We start from the raw sequence: 18,769 nt of genomic DNA, 5'->3' as shown, positions 1-18,769 counted from the left end.
ATGACTATCAAAACATTTTGTGTCAATGACAGGCAATGGAGGCTCAAGAGCACAATATTCATTCTAATTTCTAAAAATTAATAAATCAATGTTTAATAAATTAATAAACCACAGAGTTGTATTAGCCATAGGCGAATTGAATGAAATGCTTTCATGCTGTCTGAAGGCCATTGTTCTAATTTTGTTGTCTATTATATTCTGTGGAGATCTGCATCCTTCACTGAAATACAAATCACCGAAGTCAAGTTTTGCTCTCCTGTGTGATATTTCTTTCCCAGAATTGACAGGTGAGTCATTATTCCTTGTATAATAGTCACTTAGTGACATTCCAACTGAATCTGTTTTCCACACAAATGAAATGCTGCATTAGAACTGTTAAAAGGAGAGATTAAGATCAGACACTGAAGAAAAAAATTAGCTAGTTATAGTTCTGGACATCTTTTTAATCTGTTCAGTTTGGACACCATAAAAACAAACATTTCAAATGATACACAAAATGTATATACTCAACATAGAAGTGTATTTTACAACTGCATTTGAAACATCAGCAATTTTTTTTGTAATTTTACATGGTTTTTCAGTTGTTATACACAAAAGTCACATACTTTCAAATAATTAAAAAATTTACAAGCTTCAATCAGTTAGTTCCTTAATGGAATAAGTCAGTCCAGGGTCACTCCTTCGGGTAACTCAACCATTACTGGGGCACAATCATCAGGTTCTTCATCAAAATCCCACTTGAACTTTTTGGTTAAATGAGCTTTAAATTTTTCCACACGTTTTTGTAGAGCTTTGTCCACATTAGGGCCACACGAGTAAGAGAAGAATTCCTGAAATAAAACCAAGAAGTTTAAAGTCACAGGACAAAGGAATCATTTGAAATCCATTTGTCTTTTCTTAAAAGCTACATCAACCTAATTACCAGCAACCCTCCAAATAGTTTGTCTCCAAATCTTTGTACTTTGATGAGTCTGCTTAAAATGTTAATATTTTGATTCAATCTGCCTAAAATATAAATTTACATAACCACGATTCCTTTGAGTAGTAATTTGAATCATGAAGTCACGTATTTTTCCCAACCCCAAGTAACTTAAGTTTCAACGCATTCAGGTCTCTCCAAATATTTTGTGCTGATATACAATGAAAAATAAAACCGATATAACCATTAGCAGTGAGTCACTGAAATAAACTGTAGAAACTTGGTGCAGAAGGCTGTTAGCCTGTCATCCTTACACTGATTCTTGAAATGAACACCTGCAAGTTCCCCACCTTCATGTATTTGTCTAACATCTCTCAAAACTTATAGAAATCAACTTCTGCCACTTAGCTAGATAGTGTCCCAGATCCCATCAACCAAGGAAAAAAAAGCTATAAATTTAAAATGATGTGATCATATTTTTGATGATGCTTTGGTGCTTATACAGGTACCCACACTGCCTTTCTAAGCTATGAATACAGCAGTATTTAATAATATTGTTGCCAGTTCCAACCAGTAGATGGTGTGAAAAGTGCATTTCTGAAGTCTCTCCAACTTGGTCACAACCTTCCCCATTCACCTACTGAGATGGATAATTACACAATCGAGTAGTAACAAAATAAAAAGCTAGAACAAACTGAAGCATTGTACAGTGAATACATTATTGCAGTTTTGTCCACTGGCAACACTAAAACTTTAATTCTGTCCCAGTATCCAGGGGACAACAGCACACTTTGCAAAACATACTTCTTTAGAGCTATTCAGTACCCTTTAAATATATAGTTTAGTTTATAACATAACTGGACATGTGTACTACCTCACATAAAAGCTTAATCTGACAATTATTTTTTTCATGCCAGGTTGCATAACATGGGCGCAATGCCTCAAGATAGAGGGGAAAAATAATTAATTCTATTGCTAATCCTTTATATTTGTATAAATGAGGTAATGAACACCAATGAAAATTTTAAAAAACACATATTTCTGTGTATTGACTTTGCTGGAACAAAAGCAAGCCATGAAACAACAGGCCATAAAACCTAGTTTAAATAAAGAAATATTAAGGGATGAGAGAAATGACAAATAAGATGTCAGCATGTGCTTGTAGGAGAAAGGTACTGACTCAAATACAGTGCTATGTGGGAAAATAATTAAGACTTTCAGTATGGATCATATAGATTAGGCCAAGATTTGGACTTCTTAGGTATATTGGTTAGAATTTTATTGAAACTTTGCTACACATATGCATTAAAGTAGATGTAGACATTTTTAAAATGTATGGTTTATTAAATAAAATAATCAACTTATTTTACATCTGCTCTCTGCAAATGGAAACCAGTAAATGTAGTTATATGATACTTGATTCAGATTGTTTCAATTCCACTGCCATACATTTGTTCCTGGAGTTAGAATGGAAAAGGATCACAACCAAATCCTGTGAAAAGTCAGATTTGTTCTGGATAAATCAATGCTGTTTCTTGAGCAGTTAATGCCTTAATGTTCCAACAATAAATCAATACACAGAAATATATCTGTGAAACTAATTGACAGATTTTGCTCCACAGACTGAGAAACCTTTCTCAAGAGTCAAAATGGCATTCAGTGAAATTCCTTTGATAATTTGATCACACCAAATTTAAGCACAGAGTAAAATATTTAGCTCAATGAAACACAAAGCAAGTTGTGAAAATAGAACAAATCATCTGTTACTGTTAATATTACAAACAAAATGCTAAAAACTTTCAGATAATAATGCTCTAAATTTTAATTCAAAATCAAATCTTCGTGCAAAATCTAAAATAACAATAATAAAAGCATTCTGGGGCATGAGGGACGATAAGTAAAGCTAATAATACTTTTACATTCACTTTTCTGCATTGTGTGATATGAAACAATGCATTTCAAGGTGCAGATAAGTTTACTCCCATCAGAAAAGTCAATTCTTAGAATTTCCAGTCTTGCTTTTTTAAGTCAAACAGATAGTAATTGTTATCATCATTCTAAATGGAGAAACATGTTTAGGCTCATTGAGCAATCTCACACATTGAGTTTCAACCTGAGATGATTATGTGCATCAAGTGGAAGACAACAACTGCCATTCACTGCCTGCAGACGTCATGGAGGCAGGTTCCATTGCAGCCTTCAAGAAGGAATTAGGAGGCAAGGCTATGGAGAAAGGGCAGGTAGGTGCAACTAGTGAGTTGCTCTGATTGAGAGCCAGCATGAACATAATGGGCTGAAAGGCCTCCTTCTACCCTTCAACTTTCTATGGTTCATTTAAGATCTTCAGGTGTTTCAGACCTATAGCATTTGTGAACATCTTTACATTTAAAAAAAACTGTTTTGATCACATTGTCACTGATACGGGAGATTATTGAATGCCATAAGAAACCTGATGCAGCAAGATATAAAAGGATACATGGAAACATGGTGGTAAGAAACAAGGGAACAGTCATGCACAGCTTCAAACTGATCAACAGCAATACTGCTTGCATAAATCAATATTTTGGTCTGGCATCTGCAGGAGTAACAATGGAAAGGAAATGCTCAACGATAACATGGAGTAAATTCAAACAGCTTCCACAATCCAAGATTTGGTATTTAAAAACAGAGATAAGAAACTGCAGTCAGAAATACACAGTTCTTCCATGGTGTGCTATGCAGTAGTCTTCGCCAAAAGACTCAGTGTGAAACTCAAATACAATGGAGAGAGCTTGAAGTATTTGTCCATACATTAACCCACAAACACCAGCATGAGAAGTTAGTCTGACAAAGGTAATTACTAACAATCTACCTTATCCTGAAAATTTAATTTCAAGGGCCAAAAAAAACCACAAAATATAACAAATTCTTGAAATTGTAGAACTTCAAAAGTGAAAATTTCATTTGAAATCCAATTGAGAGTCATTTGATTCTTACTTAGTTTATGCGATGGGGGAAAACCTCTGAGCCAATCCCTCACCTGCTGCATTGGACTGTGTACTTTGAACAGCCCTAACAATGCAAGTTAATGCCTGATGCAAGTTTCACGGTTAGATCAAGGATTAGAATAAATAAAAAATTGTGCCAAATTCACTGTCACATCTCCTTGAAGGAAAAGAGATCTTGAAGGTACATCAACAATTTTCCACAAATAGGATTTCATTTGTAAATACATGCAGAAAACATTATTAAATATGTAAACAAGTAATAATCTCGTTACCCTGGAGAAGATCTGAGGTGAATCTTGGCAGCTGTGGCAAAGTACAACTAAATCATTTTCTAGTACTGCAAGTGAATTAAAACACTACTGAAGCAAGGTTTATATTTATAGTCAATGAATATTAACAGACAAAAAAAATTTGTGAATCCTCCAATAAGCCATTGTTCAAGTTTGAAAACAGATTTCTAACTTAAATTCAGAATAATTGTGTAGCACTGCTTAAAGTTTTATTCAAATCACAAAAGGCTCTCCATAAAGTATTCAAAAATGTGAAATATCTAAACACAAGCTTTAATGTTTGATTTCAATCGCTTTCTACCTCAATAAATATGATTTAGATAAGCTACCTGTAAAGTTGTGGTTAGGAAGTTATCCTTGGAGACTATATCCACAAAGAAGTCAGCAGGAATTTCATTAAGCTGGTGATAGAGGACAGAGATGAGGGCAGAATAGAGATCCTTTTGTTTTGTCACAGCTTCCTCAGAGTGACAGAGTAGACGAAGTAGGTCTTTCCAGTGCTCAAACGCATCGTAGACATTACCAATCAGGAAGCACACAAAAGAAAACTGCAGTTCCCCTGTATGTGACACAACAAAATCTATGTTCATTATATTAAAAACACAAAACAGTTTATGGAACATCACTGAGAGGTAAATCACATTATTAGGTCAATGTAATTCAGTGAAAATGTCCTAAACTCTACATTATGCAATAAATTTGCCTGAATGGATTTCCTTCCATGTTATTTAAGTGGTTTTTAAGCCATAATCCAGAAGCATTCACTATGTTAAAAAATAAAAAATAGTCACATACTACGCTGCACTTCAATTGCAAATTTCTACCAGTCATGTTGAAAATATGTTCCCAATAAAATACCAAAGCAACCTTCACAACCTGGGGTTATAATGTAGGAAATGCAATGTCCAGTACACAGGAGCTTGTCATGGTATCATTAACAGCTATCCATGAGACAAGACCTTTGTTTAACATCTCATGTGAAAGAAAACACCTGACTGTAGTCTTTAGCATGGCACTGAAGCATTAGCCAAAATCTGTGCTCTCAAGAATCCCACAGTATACCCCCAACTGTATCACAGTTAAAGATCATTCTTCAGATTCTAATTTGAGTAACAGGGCTTTATGAAACTATTTATTAGTTTCATTTTTGTTTACACTCAAAGTGAAATTATATTATATGAAGTGACCAGTTCATCTTCAATAATTTTATTACATTTTACTGATCAACGCTTGCAATGGCATACTCAGAAATAAAGCTTTTGTCCCATAATTTAAACAGTATTCAAACCACTTAAGTGTACCCAAAGTTATGAAATATTCTTTCAACACATGACCCATCTTCAAAGTAGAACACTTGCTCAGAATTTGTAGTCAGAAGCTAAGCAGCAATATCTCCTGCTAACCTCAAACAAAACCCTCCACAAACATCTAGCTAGCTCTTCAGTAGGAACTTGTCATTTTTTTTATGCTTTCTACTGTGAGCTCAAGGTGATCTATGGCATCCAGCAATTAAATATCATCAAGTGGGTTCTGAAGCCAGTTATATTAAAGAATTCTCACATAGCATAACAAGAAAGAGAAGGCACAATTTTTTTAATTAAGTATTACACAGATGGTGCAATGATTAAGGTAGTAGAAATATCATAAATTAGCTTTTTAAAAAGAAAATCAGAGAATTACATTATATACAAGTTAAATGATCTTTTTGGGGCTATATAGAATGCCAAACATTAATTATGGGTTTAGTACAGTATTAAAACCACTCAGTCATCATGCAACTATGCATAAAGCATTCTGAAATACCATAAGAAATACCATAAGAAACCCACAGCATCTGAAGAGAGAAACAATTATTTTTTCCAGATGACTGACCTTTGGTCTGAACGTGGAAAATTTGGAAAGCAGGCAAAAATTTAGTCCACTCAAGATGTTTGACAATTACGAAAAGATTAAAAAGGAAGAAAAAAATTAGAGTACAAAATAAAGCGGGCTCGAAATGCAAAAACAAATAGTAAGAACTTCTATCGATATTTAAAAACAGAAAAGTTCACAAAGTGAGTGCCAGTCCTCTTGACAACAAGTCTTGAGAAATAAGGAAATGTCAAATGAATTAAATAGTTTTTTTTCCATCAGTCTTTGTTTAGGGAACACAAGTAAAATCTCAGAAATGTAACCATTTTGTTCAAAAAGGGAGGGAGACTACAGGCCAGTTAGATTTACATTTGTCATGGGGAAAATGTTAAAAGCGATTTATAATAAGACACTACAACCTGGCATTAGAAAAATGCAAGGTAATCAGGCAAAGTCAATGTGATTTTGTGAAAGGCCTGTCATGTTTGATCAACTGATAGCAGTTCTTTGAAGAAACATGTTGAGAATAAAAGGGTGGATAAAAGATGCCATAATGAAGATTATTTTGGAAAGTCAAAGTTCACAGTGTAGGAGGCAACATCACAAGATCACAAGGGAGCAGAAGCAGGCCATTCGGGCCATTGAGTCTGCTCCAAAGAAAAGGGAAAAAGAAAAAGAAAAAAAAATGAGAAATGGGAGAATGCCCATGAGAGAGAAAAAAAACCTAGTCCTTTCTAACCCCAATTTCCGGCCTTATCCCCATATCCCTTGATACCTTGACTAATTAGATAACTATCTATCTCCCCCTTAAACACCTCCAATGATCGGGCCTCCACTGCTGTACATGGCAAAGAATTCCATAAATTCACTACCCTCTGGCTAAAGAAATTTCTCCTCAACTCTGTTTTAAACCTGTACCCTCTAATTCTAAGATTCTGCCCTCTGGTCCTGGACTCACCCACCAAGGGAAACAGTTTGGCCACATCTAACCTGTCCATTCCTTTCAACATTCTAAATGTTTCTATGAGGTCCCCTCTCATTCTTCTGTACTCCAGTGAGTACAGTCCAAGAGCCGACAAACGCTCATCATATGTAAGCCCTTTCATTCCAGGAGTCATCCTCGTAAATCTCCTCTGAACCCTCTCCGACATCAGCACATCCTTCCTAAGATATGGGGCCCAAAACTGCACACAGTATTCCAAATGAGGCCTCACTAGTGCCCCGTAGAGCCTCATCAACACCTCCCTACTTTTATACACTATACCTCTCGAAATGAATGCCAACATAGCATTTGCTTTCCTTACTTCCAATCCGACCTGGTGGTTAACCTTTAGGGTATCCTGCACAAATACCCCCAAGTACCTTTGTACTTCTGTACTTTGAATTTTCTCCCCTTCCAGATAATAATCTGCCCGTTTATTTGTTTCCAAAGTGTACAACGGCACATTTGTCAACATTGAATCTCATCTGCCATTTCCTTGCCCATTCTCCTAAACTATCTAGGTCTCTCTGCAACATTCCTGTCTCCTCAATGCTCCCTACTCCTCCACCTACCTTGGTGTCATCTGCAAACTTAGCCACAAAACCACTTACTCCATCATCCAAATCGTTAATGTACAAAGTAAAAAGAAGCGGCCCCAACACCGACCCTTGCGGAACACCACTAGTAACCGGTAGCTAACTAGAACAGGATTCTTTTATTCCCACCCTTTGCTTTCTGCCTACCAGCCAATGCTCCACCCATTCCAATATCCTACCTGTAATTCCATGACCTCACATCTTGTTAATCAGCCTCTTGTGTGGCACCTTGTCGAAGGCCTTTTGAAAGTCTAAATACACAACACCTACAGCTTCTCCCTTATCCACCCTACCTGAGATTTCCTCAAAAAACTCCAATAGTTGGTCAGGCAGGATCTTCCCTTCACGAAACCATGCTGGCTTGGACCTATCTTGCCTTGCACCTCTAAGTATTCCATAAACTCATCCTTGAGGATCAATTCTAATAACTTTCCCACCACCGATGTCAGACTAATAGGTCTGTAATTTCCTTTATGCTGCTTCCCACCTTTCTTATACAGCGGAACTACATTTGCGACCTTCTAATCCTCAAGAACCATGCCAGAGTCTATCGATTCCTGGAAAATTATCACCAGTGCTTCTGCAATCTCTAAAGCCACCTCCTTCAGAACCCAGGGATGCACCTCATCTGGTCCTGGAGACTTATCAGTCTTTAGTCCATTTAGCTTTCCTATCACCTTCTCTCTAGTAATCTTAACTGAACTCAGTTCCATTCCTTGAGACCCCTGACTATCCGGTATATTGCTGATGTCCTCCACAGTGAAGACCGATGCAAAATACTCATTTAGTTCCTCTGCCATCTCTTTATCATCCATTATAATCTCTCCCACACCATTATTGATTGGTCCTATATCAACCCGTGTCTCCCTTTTACTCTTCATATATTTAAAAAAACTCTTAGTATCCTTTCGAATGTTAGCTGCCAGCTTCCTTTCATAATTCATCTTTTCTTTCCTAATGACCTTCTGTAATTCCATGACCTCACATCTTATTAATCAGCCTCTTGTGCTTCTAACATTCTAACATTTTTACTTTTATTTTTCTTATTATCATAAGTTGTTATTAATAAAGTAGTTTTAAACACTGAATCATGACTCGGTGTGTTTCTTTTGTTGCTGGTTCTCTCTCAGAAGGTATGAGTGTTTTAAAACTCTCTTCTGCAATTGATGGAATTCAGAAGGGAGAGGTACTTCTTGATAAACAAGGGAGTGGAAAGTAACATGGTTGGTGGAAATGTGGAGTTGAGGTAACAAAGAGATCAGACATGATTTTTTTCGAATAGCAGAGTGGACTTGGAGAGCCAAATGGCCTATTCCTGCTTCTAATTTGTATGTTCGTATGTTCCCTGCTGACAAAAACTTGAAAAACTGGTTATCAGAAATTGTTAAGTTCAGTATTGAGTCCCAAAGTTATTAGGCATTGTTGGAATAGTGTAGGAGACTAAAGACAGAAAGGTTTTTAATCATGGAAAATTCATGACAGGGAACTAGAAGCTCAGGGCTATCCTTGTTCTGCAAAATAGTTACTTAATCTGTGTTTTGTTACAGCATCTGCAGTTGTTTGTTTTGTTATAAGATTTAAATTATTTTTAAAGTGCAGTTGGTTTGAAAATAGCTTAAATTTGTATATTCAAACGATTTCCAACTGCGCAAAGGGCAGTGCCTGTGAAGAAGCTTTGAATCACTGACAACTTCGAAATTTCTGTGCTAAACTATGCACGCGTGCTATTTCCAAAGTCAGTTGCGGTTTCATGGATTATTAGTGACAAACACCATTAGATTGTGAAGAATTAATGATGGCCAATTCTAACACTTGTCATTTTATCAGGCAAACCAAGACTGCGACAGCAAACAGAGCACAGATATACCAACTTTGTATTCAATGGATTCAGGAAGGGCACACCAATTTCAATTTAGACCAAAATAGTGGAAGACATTTGATTAATTTATTCTCTCCGGTTGCCTTTAATTAACTCAGAGATCCCATCATGAAACCAAGGCCCTACTTTTCTGTCATTCATCCCTACTGAGTTTGTTCTGAACTTGAATATCTTTCACACAACACAAAGGAAGCCATTCAGTTTATCACTCCGGTGCCAGTCAAGTCAATTGTAATATTGAAATACTGTTCAACTTTACATCATTTGAAACTGTATATCACATTATCTCAACAGGCAGCTCATACATTTCATTAAATACTAACCTAGAATATCTTTCGGGTTTGATGAGTACCGCTGGTTTATTACAGTTTCCAGAGCATAGCTGAAGTCCATATTATATTTTGTTATTTCAGCTGGGGATGCCCCCTCCGGATACTTCCGACTCGGAATCTTTGAGAATCTGATCTCTGTACCAGCCTTAATCTTCATTTTGGGCAGCCTAGCTAAACCCTCCTCATAACTTTTGCATAATGTATCATAAGGCAATAGATTCTGCTCCACTCGATCTTTTGTATGTGGCATTACTAGTTCTGGTTGAACTTCACAAAAAGCACTGATTTTTCCACTTACAGGCTGCAGCCTCTGAATCAAGGGATCAGTAATGAGATTGGTCAAAGAGACCCATCTTTTCATCGTGTCATATGGATACGGCCCCAAGGACTTGTCAAGTTCAGTCAGATTCTCTCTTATCCGTCCCAACTCTTCTTCAGAGACCTCCATCAGAATAATTTCTTCCTCTTTCTTGTCCCATCGCCTTACAAGAATTTCCCTCTGTTTTATATGAAAGAAACAACCAGTGCGTGGTCCTGTTACCTGACCACCTCTGCAATTCACAGCACTGCAATGCATGAAGTGGATTCCTGGTGGGATCATCTTTACCCCTTTAAACTTTGGTCCCAATTGCCAACAGTTATAATCAATGCCAAATTCAGTGCCTTCAGGAACTCCAAGTATGATAAGAGTGCCTCCTTCAAAGAACAGCTTTTTGGCAAGTTCTTGATCCATTTCCATTGTAGCCATGTTTTTAACCTGTGTTCTAAAAAGAGAGAGAGAGAGAGAGAGAATAATTTACTTTGCTGCACCATTACTATCCAATACATGCAAATGTTCTTTGTCCGGTATCTCACATGGAATATATTACCATGATTCGGTTGTCATGAAACAGCACTTAATACTGATTGTTACAAAGGCTTCCCCACAGCTTCAGTTTGGGGAAATTTCTTCATTCAGAGGGCGATGAACCTGTGGCATCTCTATCACAGAATGCTACAGAGGCCAAGCACTGAATATGTATGAAAAAGATAGATTTCAAGCCTCAGTACTTCCCCACAGCCCACATTGTCATCGGGGAAGGGGGGGTGGAGGTTGGTGTGTGGGGTGGATGGGGGGGTAGGGGTGGAGGGGGATAGGGGTGAATGTGGGGGTTGATGGGGTGGGGGTGGAGGGGAGTAGGGGTGAATGTGGGGGCGGGGGGAGGTGAGGATGGGGGAGGTGGGGGATATGGTGGACGGGGGTTGGGGGGGGATGAGGAGGCAGCGGGAGAAATTCCAGGAGGACCCGTCGGGGGAAGAGGTGACACTAGGCAGCTCGGCCCCTCGGCCCTCCTCCTCCTCCTCCTCCTCCTCCCCCGCCAAATTGCCCGCTGCTCCCTCCATCTCTGACTCACCGCGTCCCGCTGCCGGCCAATCGGCCCTTCGAGCGATTCCTTCCTCCCTCACCGCCTAAGCACAGCCCGCACTGCCGAGTACCGCTCACCGTCCCACCACTTCCTGTCCGACGGCAAATCCCTTCCCCGCTCCGGCTCCGGCGTCGCCGTTCCGCCTCCATCTGCAACCCAGCAAACATGCTCCAGGGCGGATCGAACAAAACCAAAACAAAAACTTGATTTCAGACGTAAATTTTAAAAGAGTGTCTTAAAGCATGAATAGAAGTTTTGAGAGCAGTTTGCAAAGTTTAGGTCCCTTGCAAAGAAAGAACAAATGTTTTTGGCGATATATCGGCAGATGCAATATGCAAGTGTTGAGTGGGGGAATTTCAGTGGGTGGAAGGGCTGGAGGAATTAAGAGCAGAGCTTTGCAAACGAGGATTAAAGTGTTAAAAATGGAACAACTGCTTATTCTGAGGTGGTTGAAGAAGTCAGTGTGAGGATCCTAGACTCTTCCACAGATGGGGCAGGAGGTGGTGGGCTGGTGTGCTCTCTCATCCACTTACACAGAGCTTCTGTGTTCTCTTGATGTATGGACTCGAGGTTCTCAAAACTATACCGAATGCTTCTTCTCTGCTTTGAGTAGTCATGATCCAGAAGTTCCCAGGAGTCAATGAGGATATTGCATTTCTACTTGGAAGCTTTGAGTTTATCCTCGAATCTTTTTCTCCTGCTGGCTGGTAATCCATGATAAAGCCCGGAATAGAGTGTCTGTTTCGGGAGTCTAGTGTCAGGCATGTGAACGAGGAAGTAGCTGATTGAGAATAATTAGGGCCTCAACGCTGGCTTTGTTGGCCTGGGAGAGGACAGTGATGTTGATTTGCTAGAGAATTTTACGAATACAGAGACGCTGGTATTTTTTTCAATGAGATGATCCACCAGCAAGGTGCCCCTGCTGAACTACACTACCTTCCAATAATAATAATTCATGAGATACTGGAAAATGTGGACCACTTATCATATCTTGGGATCCACAACTCAGTGAAGGCAGACATCGATGGTGACCTTCACCCCTGCTTTCAATATGCCAGCACAGCCTTTGGTTAATTGAGGAAAAGGATATTTGAAAGTCAAGAACTCAGACTTGGCACAAAACTCATGGTCTCCTGGGCAGTTGTCATTCCTGCCCTCGTATATGCTTCTGAGACCTGGACTACCTACAGCAGGTTTTAAATTTACAGAAAGTACTACAAGGAAAGCAAGCCAGCAATGCATTTAGCTCAATCAGAGCCACAAGGCTGCAGGCATCAGCTACAGCACAACAAACTCCATCCAGCTTCCTTTTTTCTTTGACCTTCTGGCCTCAAGCGTTGTCTGATATCGGCCCTCTGTTAATGAGGGCTGATAAATCATCAAGCAACTGCCTTATGTCCTATGCCATTCTGACAGGTGATCAACATTGGGATAGGAACATCTGCCCCATCATCTCTCTTTTCAATCTTTTTATTAATTTTCAAATTAGTACAAAATAATATATATAACATTAGTAATTAAACATACGGTGCAAAGAGATCAGGGTAACAATCATAACAGTTAATATATATAATCACAAGGAGTAAAAAGAAGTAATCTACACCTCCCGCTCTCTTATTAAGTGAACAAATACAAAAGGAAAGATTGAAAAGAAATAAAATTTAATTATATGGAAGATGAACCGCCAAATCAAAAAACAATATTGATAATAAACCAAAAAAAACCCAAAAACTTCAAAAAAAACTGGACTGATATTTCAATTAAAAAGAAAAAAACATTATTATGTCGTCAACTCCGCTCCTCTGTATTCAAGGGTTATTGAAAGGGATCTGAAAAAGGTCAGCTTATATCATATGGAAGTATTGAACAAAAGGACTCCAAACTTCCTCAAATGTAAGCGAAGGATCAACAGTACCACTCCTAATTTTTTCTAAGTTTAAACACGCTGTAGTTTGAGAAAACCACTGAAAAGTGGTGGGAGGTATTGGATCCTTCCATTTGAACAAAATGGATCACTTGGCCATTAATGTGACAAAGGTGATCATACAACGAGCAGAAGCAGATACATGGCGAGATTCCATCATTGGTAACCCAAAAATTGCAGTAATAGGATGAGGTTGTAAATCAATGTTCAATACAGATGAAATAATGTTAAAAAATCTTTCCAATATTTTCCCAAAAGGGGACAGGACCAAAACATATGCGTTAGAGAAGCCACCTTCGAATTACTTCTATCACATTTAGGATTTATATGATGATAAAAACAGATTAACTTATCCTTGGACATATGGGTCCTGTGAACCACCTTAAACCGTATCAAAGAGTGTCTAGCACACATTGAAGATGTATTAACTAATTGAAGAACTTTCTTCCATGTCTCTGTCGGTAAAAGTATCTGGAGTTCTCTTTCCCATTCAATCTTAATTTTATCAAGTTCCTCAATGTATTTTCATAATCCGATCATAAGTTATTGCTATCAGGCCCTTCTGATAAGGATTAAAACTTAAATTTTTTTCCATAATTTCAATTTTATATGGTGTCAGAAAAGAAAGTAAAGTAACTTTTAAGAAGTTTCTAATCTGTAAATATCGAAAAAAATGTGATCTAGGCAGATTGCATTTATTAGACAACTGTTCAAAAGATTAAAAAAACAGTTATCAATGAATAAATCTTGAAAACATGTTATTCCCTTCATTCTCCATAAGGAAAAAGCTGAGTCAATTCTAGATGGTTGAAAGAAAAAATTAGATTGAATAGGACTTGATAAATTAAATTTATTCAATCCAAAGAATTTATGAAATTGAAACCATATCCATATTGTATGTTTAACTATTGGATTAGTCATTTGTTTGCTCAATTTAGTAAGTGCAAAAGGGAATGAAGCTGCTAAAATAGAAACTAATGAAAATCCTTGCACTGATTCACACTCAAGGTGTACCCAACAGGGACAATGAATTGCATCTAAATCTTGTGCCCAGAAAATGAAGTATCTAATATTAATTGCCCAATAGTAAAATCTAAAATTAGGCAAAGCCATACCACCATCCTTTTTTAATCTTTGTAAATATTTCTTACTTAACCTTGGGTTTTTATTCTGCCATACATATGAAAGAATTTTGGAATCAATAGTGTTGAAAAAGGATTTCGAAATAAAAGTTGGAATCGCCTGAAATAGATACAAAAATTTTGGTAAAATATTCATCTTAACTGCATTAATTCGGCCAATCAATGATAAAGAAAATGGGGACCATTTAGTAAATAATTGTTTAACGTAATTAATTAAAGGTAAAAAGTTCACTTTAAGTCAGTCCTTGTGTTTCTTGGTAATTTTAACACCCAGGTACGAAAAGTAATCAGTCACTAATCTAAATGGTAATTGCCAATAAATTGGGACTTGCATGTTTAATGGGAAAAGTTCACTCTTATTAAGATTTAATCTATAACCAGAGAAAACATTAATCTGAGCAAGTAGTGATAATACTGCAGGGATAGATTTCTCCGGGTTAGAGATATAAACTAACAGGTCATCTGCATAAAGAGATACCTAATGAGTTCCCTTTCCATGAGTAATACCAAATATGTTAGAAGAATCCCGAATGGCAATTGCCAAAGGTTCCAAAGCAATATTAAATAATAAAGGACTCAAAGGGCAACCCTGTCTCGTGCCTCAAAAAAGCCTGAACAAGGGGGATCTCTGATTATTAGTAAGTATTGAAGCCATAGGTGTGTGGTAAATCAATTTGATCGCGGATATGAAATTTGAACTAAAATTAAATTTCTCAAGCGCGTTAAATAAATATTCCCATTCGACTCTATCAAGCGCCTTCTCGACATCTAATGAAATAACACATTCTGGAATTACAGATGAAAGAGTTGCCCCATAATCTCTGATTAAAATCATATTGTAATATCTCAGGTTTCTTTTGCATTGCTTCTTACTAAGGTGAATAACAGGGATTGAACTACCAACAAAATATTGTTTAATGAAAAGAGACAACTCTGAAGTAACCGGAAATTCAATAATGCATTAAAAGTCAACGCACATGATACACTGAGACTCAAGTACATTGCTGCCCCTTTAAAAAATTCTGATAAACCATCCAGTATACAACTTACAAAAATGAAATTATGTATTTAACTAATTGTTTACATATGCACACTTTAAGCAAAACCAACACATATTCACAGTCTTTTAGTCTTCTCAAGTTCAAAACCCTTCACTTACAGTCATATTTAATATCTCTTTAGTGGCGCCAGGGATGGATGATTCCATTGGATCACTTCTCCAGGTAGGCATCACACAAATCTGGTCTCACATGCCATTCCACAATCATTATCTGAACCTAACCATTTTCAGAACTATGCATTGTTATGAATACATTGTATTGCACGTTTAAACATTAAGACAAAACACAGTCTAATAATTCTTAGCTACTACAGTGGTTACAGTTATACATTATATTTGACACATTACAGGAAATCAAGAACTTAAGTACAAATATTTTTACTTTGGTTGTCTATCAGAAACTCCATTTCTGTGCCTCTACTTTCACACTCTCCGGCATCCTGGCTTTCTCTCTGACCTCCTGTGGACACTTGACCTTTCCTCTTTCTTGCTGTCCCCTTTGAAGTAATGAAGTTACCTCTGACTTTCACTTTGTGGCGGTGTCTCAGGGAGTCTCAACTGCCATGACCGTTTTCAGTGTCTTTTGTCACATTATAACAATGCTGCATTGGGCTGACATTAGTAAGTTCATATGTACAGGAAAATCCCTCATGGATGTTTGGAGCTTTGAACTACGTCGACATTGCAATGCCATCCCCTCTCAAAAAATCTGGTTAAACCTGTGCTTGATTAAGGGGTTTCACTGACTCTGTTTGCATCCAAAGCCTTATAGACACTGAACTGTTCACCAGAACTCGTGCAGTTTCAACATATCCATATCATCTGTGCCAAACAAGCTGCTATAGCATCTCGTCTTGAACCTCCTGCCTTCGCTTTCATCTGTGGATTTTTGTAATGGCAAAGCCACTTGCTCATCCCAAATACAGGGTGAATGGCTGAGACTGCTGGAATCTCTTGAGACCACCGGCATATTCATCTCACCTATTACCTGTCATCATAACTGGTTTACCGAGAGAACCAGACTTGCTAATAACTTTACACTGAATCACTTCCCTCCCTTAGTGAGCAGCATCCCAAAACCAAAGCCAATGCAACGTTTGTAGGTTCGTTTGTGTTGCTGCTTACTGAGGTAAATAACAGGGATAGTGCTACCAAAACATTCTTTACTTAAAAATTAATCTCAACTAACAGCAATGGTCGCAACAATGCATCAAAAGTCATAACAAATGTAGCGTTGAGTTCTTGTGGTAAACACATATACTCTTTTAATGCAGTTTTAATTCTGGCAGAAATGCCTACTATCTCACACATTAGTCAGAACTTTGTATCACAACCTTTGTCTTTAGTGTTGAATCCTGTCTTAATAGAGACATAGAAGAAATGCTTAACTGCTCAGGCTATTTCTCAACCCCAAGAGTAGAGTAACTACACTTCACAGCAGTATAATGCACTGAAAAAGTGTGAATTGTGCATGATACTGAACTGGTCCTCAAAAATTGGCTGACCATTTGACTCAGAACCCCTTGATTACCAATATATTAGAAATGCAAAACATAACAAGTTAACACATGCTTGATTTGGTTACTAAATTCAAAATTCTATTCTTTGGAAGTAAATTCAATGTTTGAGGAACAAATCTTGCCAAATTCACAGCTTGGTTGAATACTCATTACAAATGAAACACTGCGAGGGTGCAAGCACATGGGTTAACTATTAATTTATTGCACAGCTTGGTTGTACTTGTTCTTCATTATTGTCTACGAATTGTAAAAAGAGCAATTAAACATACTGAAAAGCATTCAGCCTTTTTTGTGTTATGTTTTTCTCATAAAAGTTTCAATGGTTTCTGAACATTCTTGTCGTTTTAATAAAACATTTACTTATAGCCTTCTACATTAATTTGATAAAGTTTTGAAAATAATACTGCATTGTTGAGCAGCTGAGATAATTGTGTCCTGCTCAGGTCAAGAAAGAAATTAATGTTTAGTTCAAATAAAGCTTACTGTGTTACTGTAGTTCAGGGTACTGATGGTACTTTTTAATTTACTGAAGAATGATGTCAATTTAATATGAGACTCAAAAAAATATTGTTTGTGTTATTGCAAGTAGGGGAATAATCAAATCCATTCAGTACTGATCCTTACGCAAACATCTGTCATGAATCCTTAAAGCCCCACTCAGTGTCTTATGCAGTATATTAAGAACATTATCATGCTCAATGATAGCCAAGTTGGTATGAGGACATCTTTCCAATATTGGTGAGAATTTGCAGACTAACATGGTAATTTACCACACCATTAAAACTGAATTCTATTGTGCCAAGTATTTTTGCTATGCATAGATTACCAGGATAATTATCATGGGAGATTGAGTTATAACTGGCCAAACTATCAAAAGCCTCGATGAGTATTTTGCAAGACACCAAACTATTGTGGTCCAATCTATGAGCAGCTCTTCCTTCCTTCCCTTAGGAACATGACATCATGAGATTCCCTCAGTATTCATGTAGTTGCCTGATTTTATTTTAAAAGATACAAGCATTACACAAGATTTTAACCAGTTATATTATCTTTATTTACTTATAATGGAATTGAACAGAGACATAGTTTAAATAGGTTTCCTTTATAATTATTTTACAGTCTCAGAAGGTAGTACCTACCCACAGAAGAAATGAGCATCTTATACAAAACTACATTTCATTGTAGGCTTTTGTGGGATACTGGTCTAAGGAACTTTAGTTTCTTTAATGATATGGAATGCCAGAATCAAAATATCAATTGCTACTACTGCTGATTAAAAGAGAAGTGAATCCATTTTTAATCATTTAACTATTTAATGATTCCAGTTTTTCCCCAATACCTAGTTCCCCAATCTCTGGATGGATTAGTTGGAGACCTCAACTTCAGCTCTGGTTACATTCAGCAGCCCAAAACTTAGAAGTCAATTTTTTTTTCACTAACGTAGCTGTTTCGAGGAGTTAATAGCCTCCTCCTGTTCCTAATTTTGTAGGATGAGGTTAATAATTTTCTTAGATTCTTGCCAATGCTTGTTCGTACTTGCTTTTACAACGTAATGAAAATTGGACTTTGAGCTCGTGTAGTTGGCTGTTTCACACAGAAGCCTATTATTTTTAATCAGGCAAGCAGATGACATGAAATATAACACAACTAACAATGTCATAATGACCCTTTCCAAAATATATTTCATTTTGTACTGTCTGCAGCTTTTTTTGTTTCATTTGTCAATGTATCTTTTACCAGAAAAATAAATGCTTTCTAGTTAACACTCTTTTAGATACTACTGAGGGAACATTCAGGAATTGCAGAACAAATTTTCTAACCTTGGAGGATTCAACATTATCAAAGAATTTGACTTTATAATGCTGATGAGATAGTCAAAAT

At 37.2% G+C, this 18,769-nt stretch overlaps 1 protein-coding gene across 1 annotated transcript; it reads right to left on the bottom strand.

Annotated features, from left to right (window-relative positions):
- Positions 1-430: 430 nt before the first annotated feature.
- Positions 431-11,370, bottom strand: aar2 (AAR2 splicing factor). The gene is made up of 4 exons (XM_052031410.1): positions 11,231-11,370; positions 9,828-10,600; positions 4,526-4,755; positions 431-830 (listed from the first exon to the last, which is right to left on the bottom strand). Exons 2-4 carry the CDS (start codon positions 10,582-10,584, stop codon positions 663-665), a joined length of 1,155 nt encoding a protein of 384 aa, XP_051887370.1. The 5' UTR covers positions 10,585-10,600; positions 11,231-11,370; the 3' UTR covers positions 431-662.
- Between the last annotated feature and the right edge of the window lie 7,399 nt (positions 11,371-18,769).

The sequence above is a fragment of the Pristis pectinata genome, chromosome 16, assembly GCF_009764475.1.
Source record: "Pristis pectinata isolate sPriPec2 chromosome 16, sPriPec2.1.pri, whole genome shotgun sequence".
NCBI classification, from domain to species: Eukaryota; Metazoa; Chordata; class Chondrichthyes; order Rhinopristiformes; family Pristidae; genus Pristis; species Pristis pectinata.
Note: the sequence above shows the minus strand (reverse complement) of the source record. Positions and strands in the feature narration are given on the sequence as shown.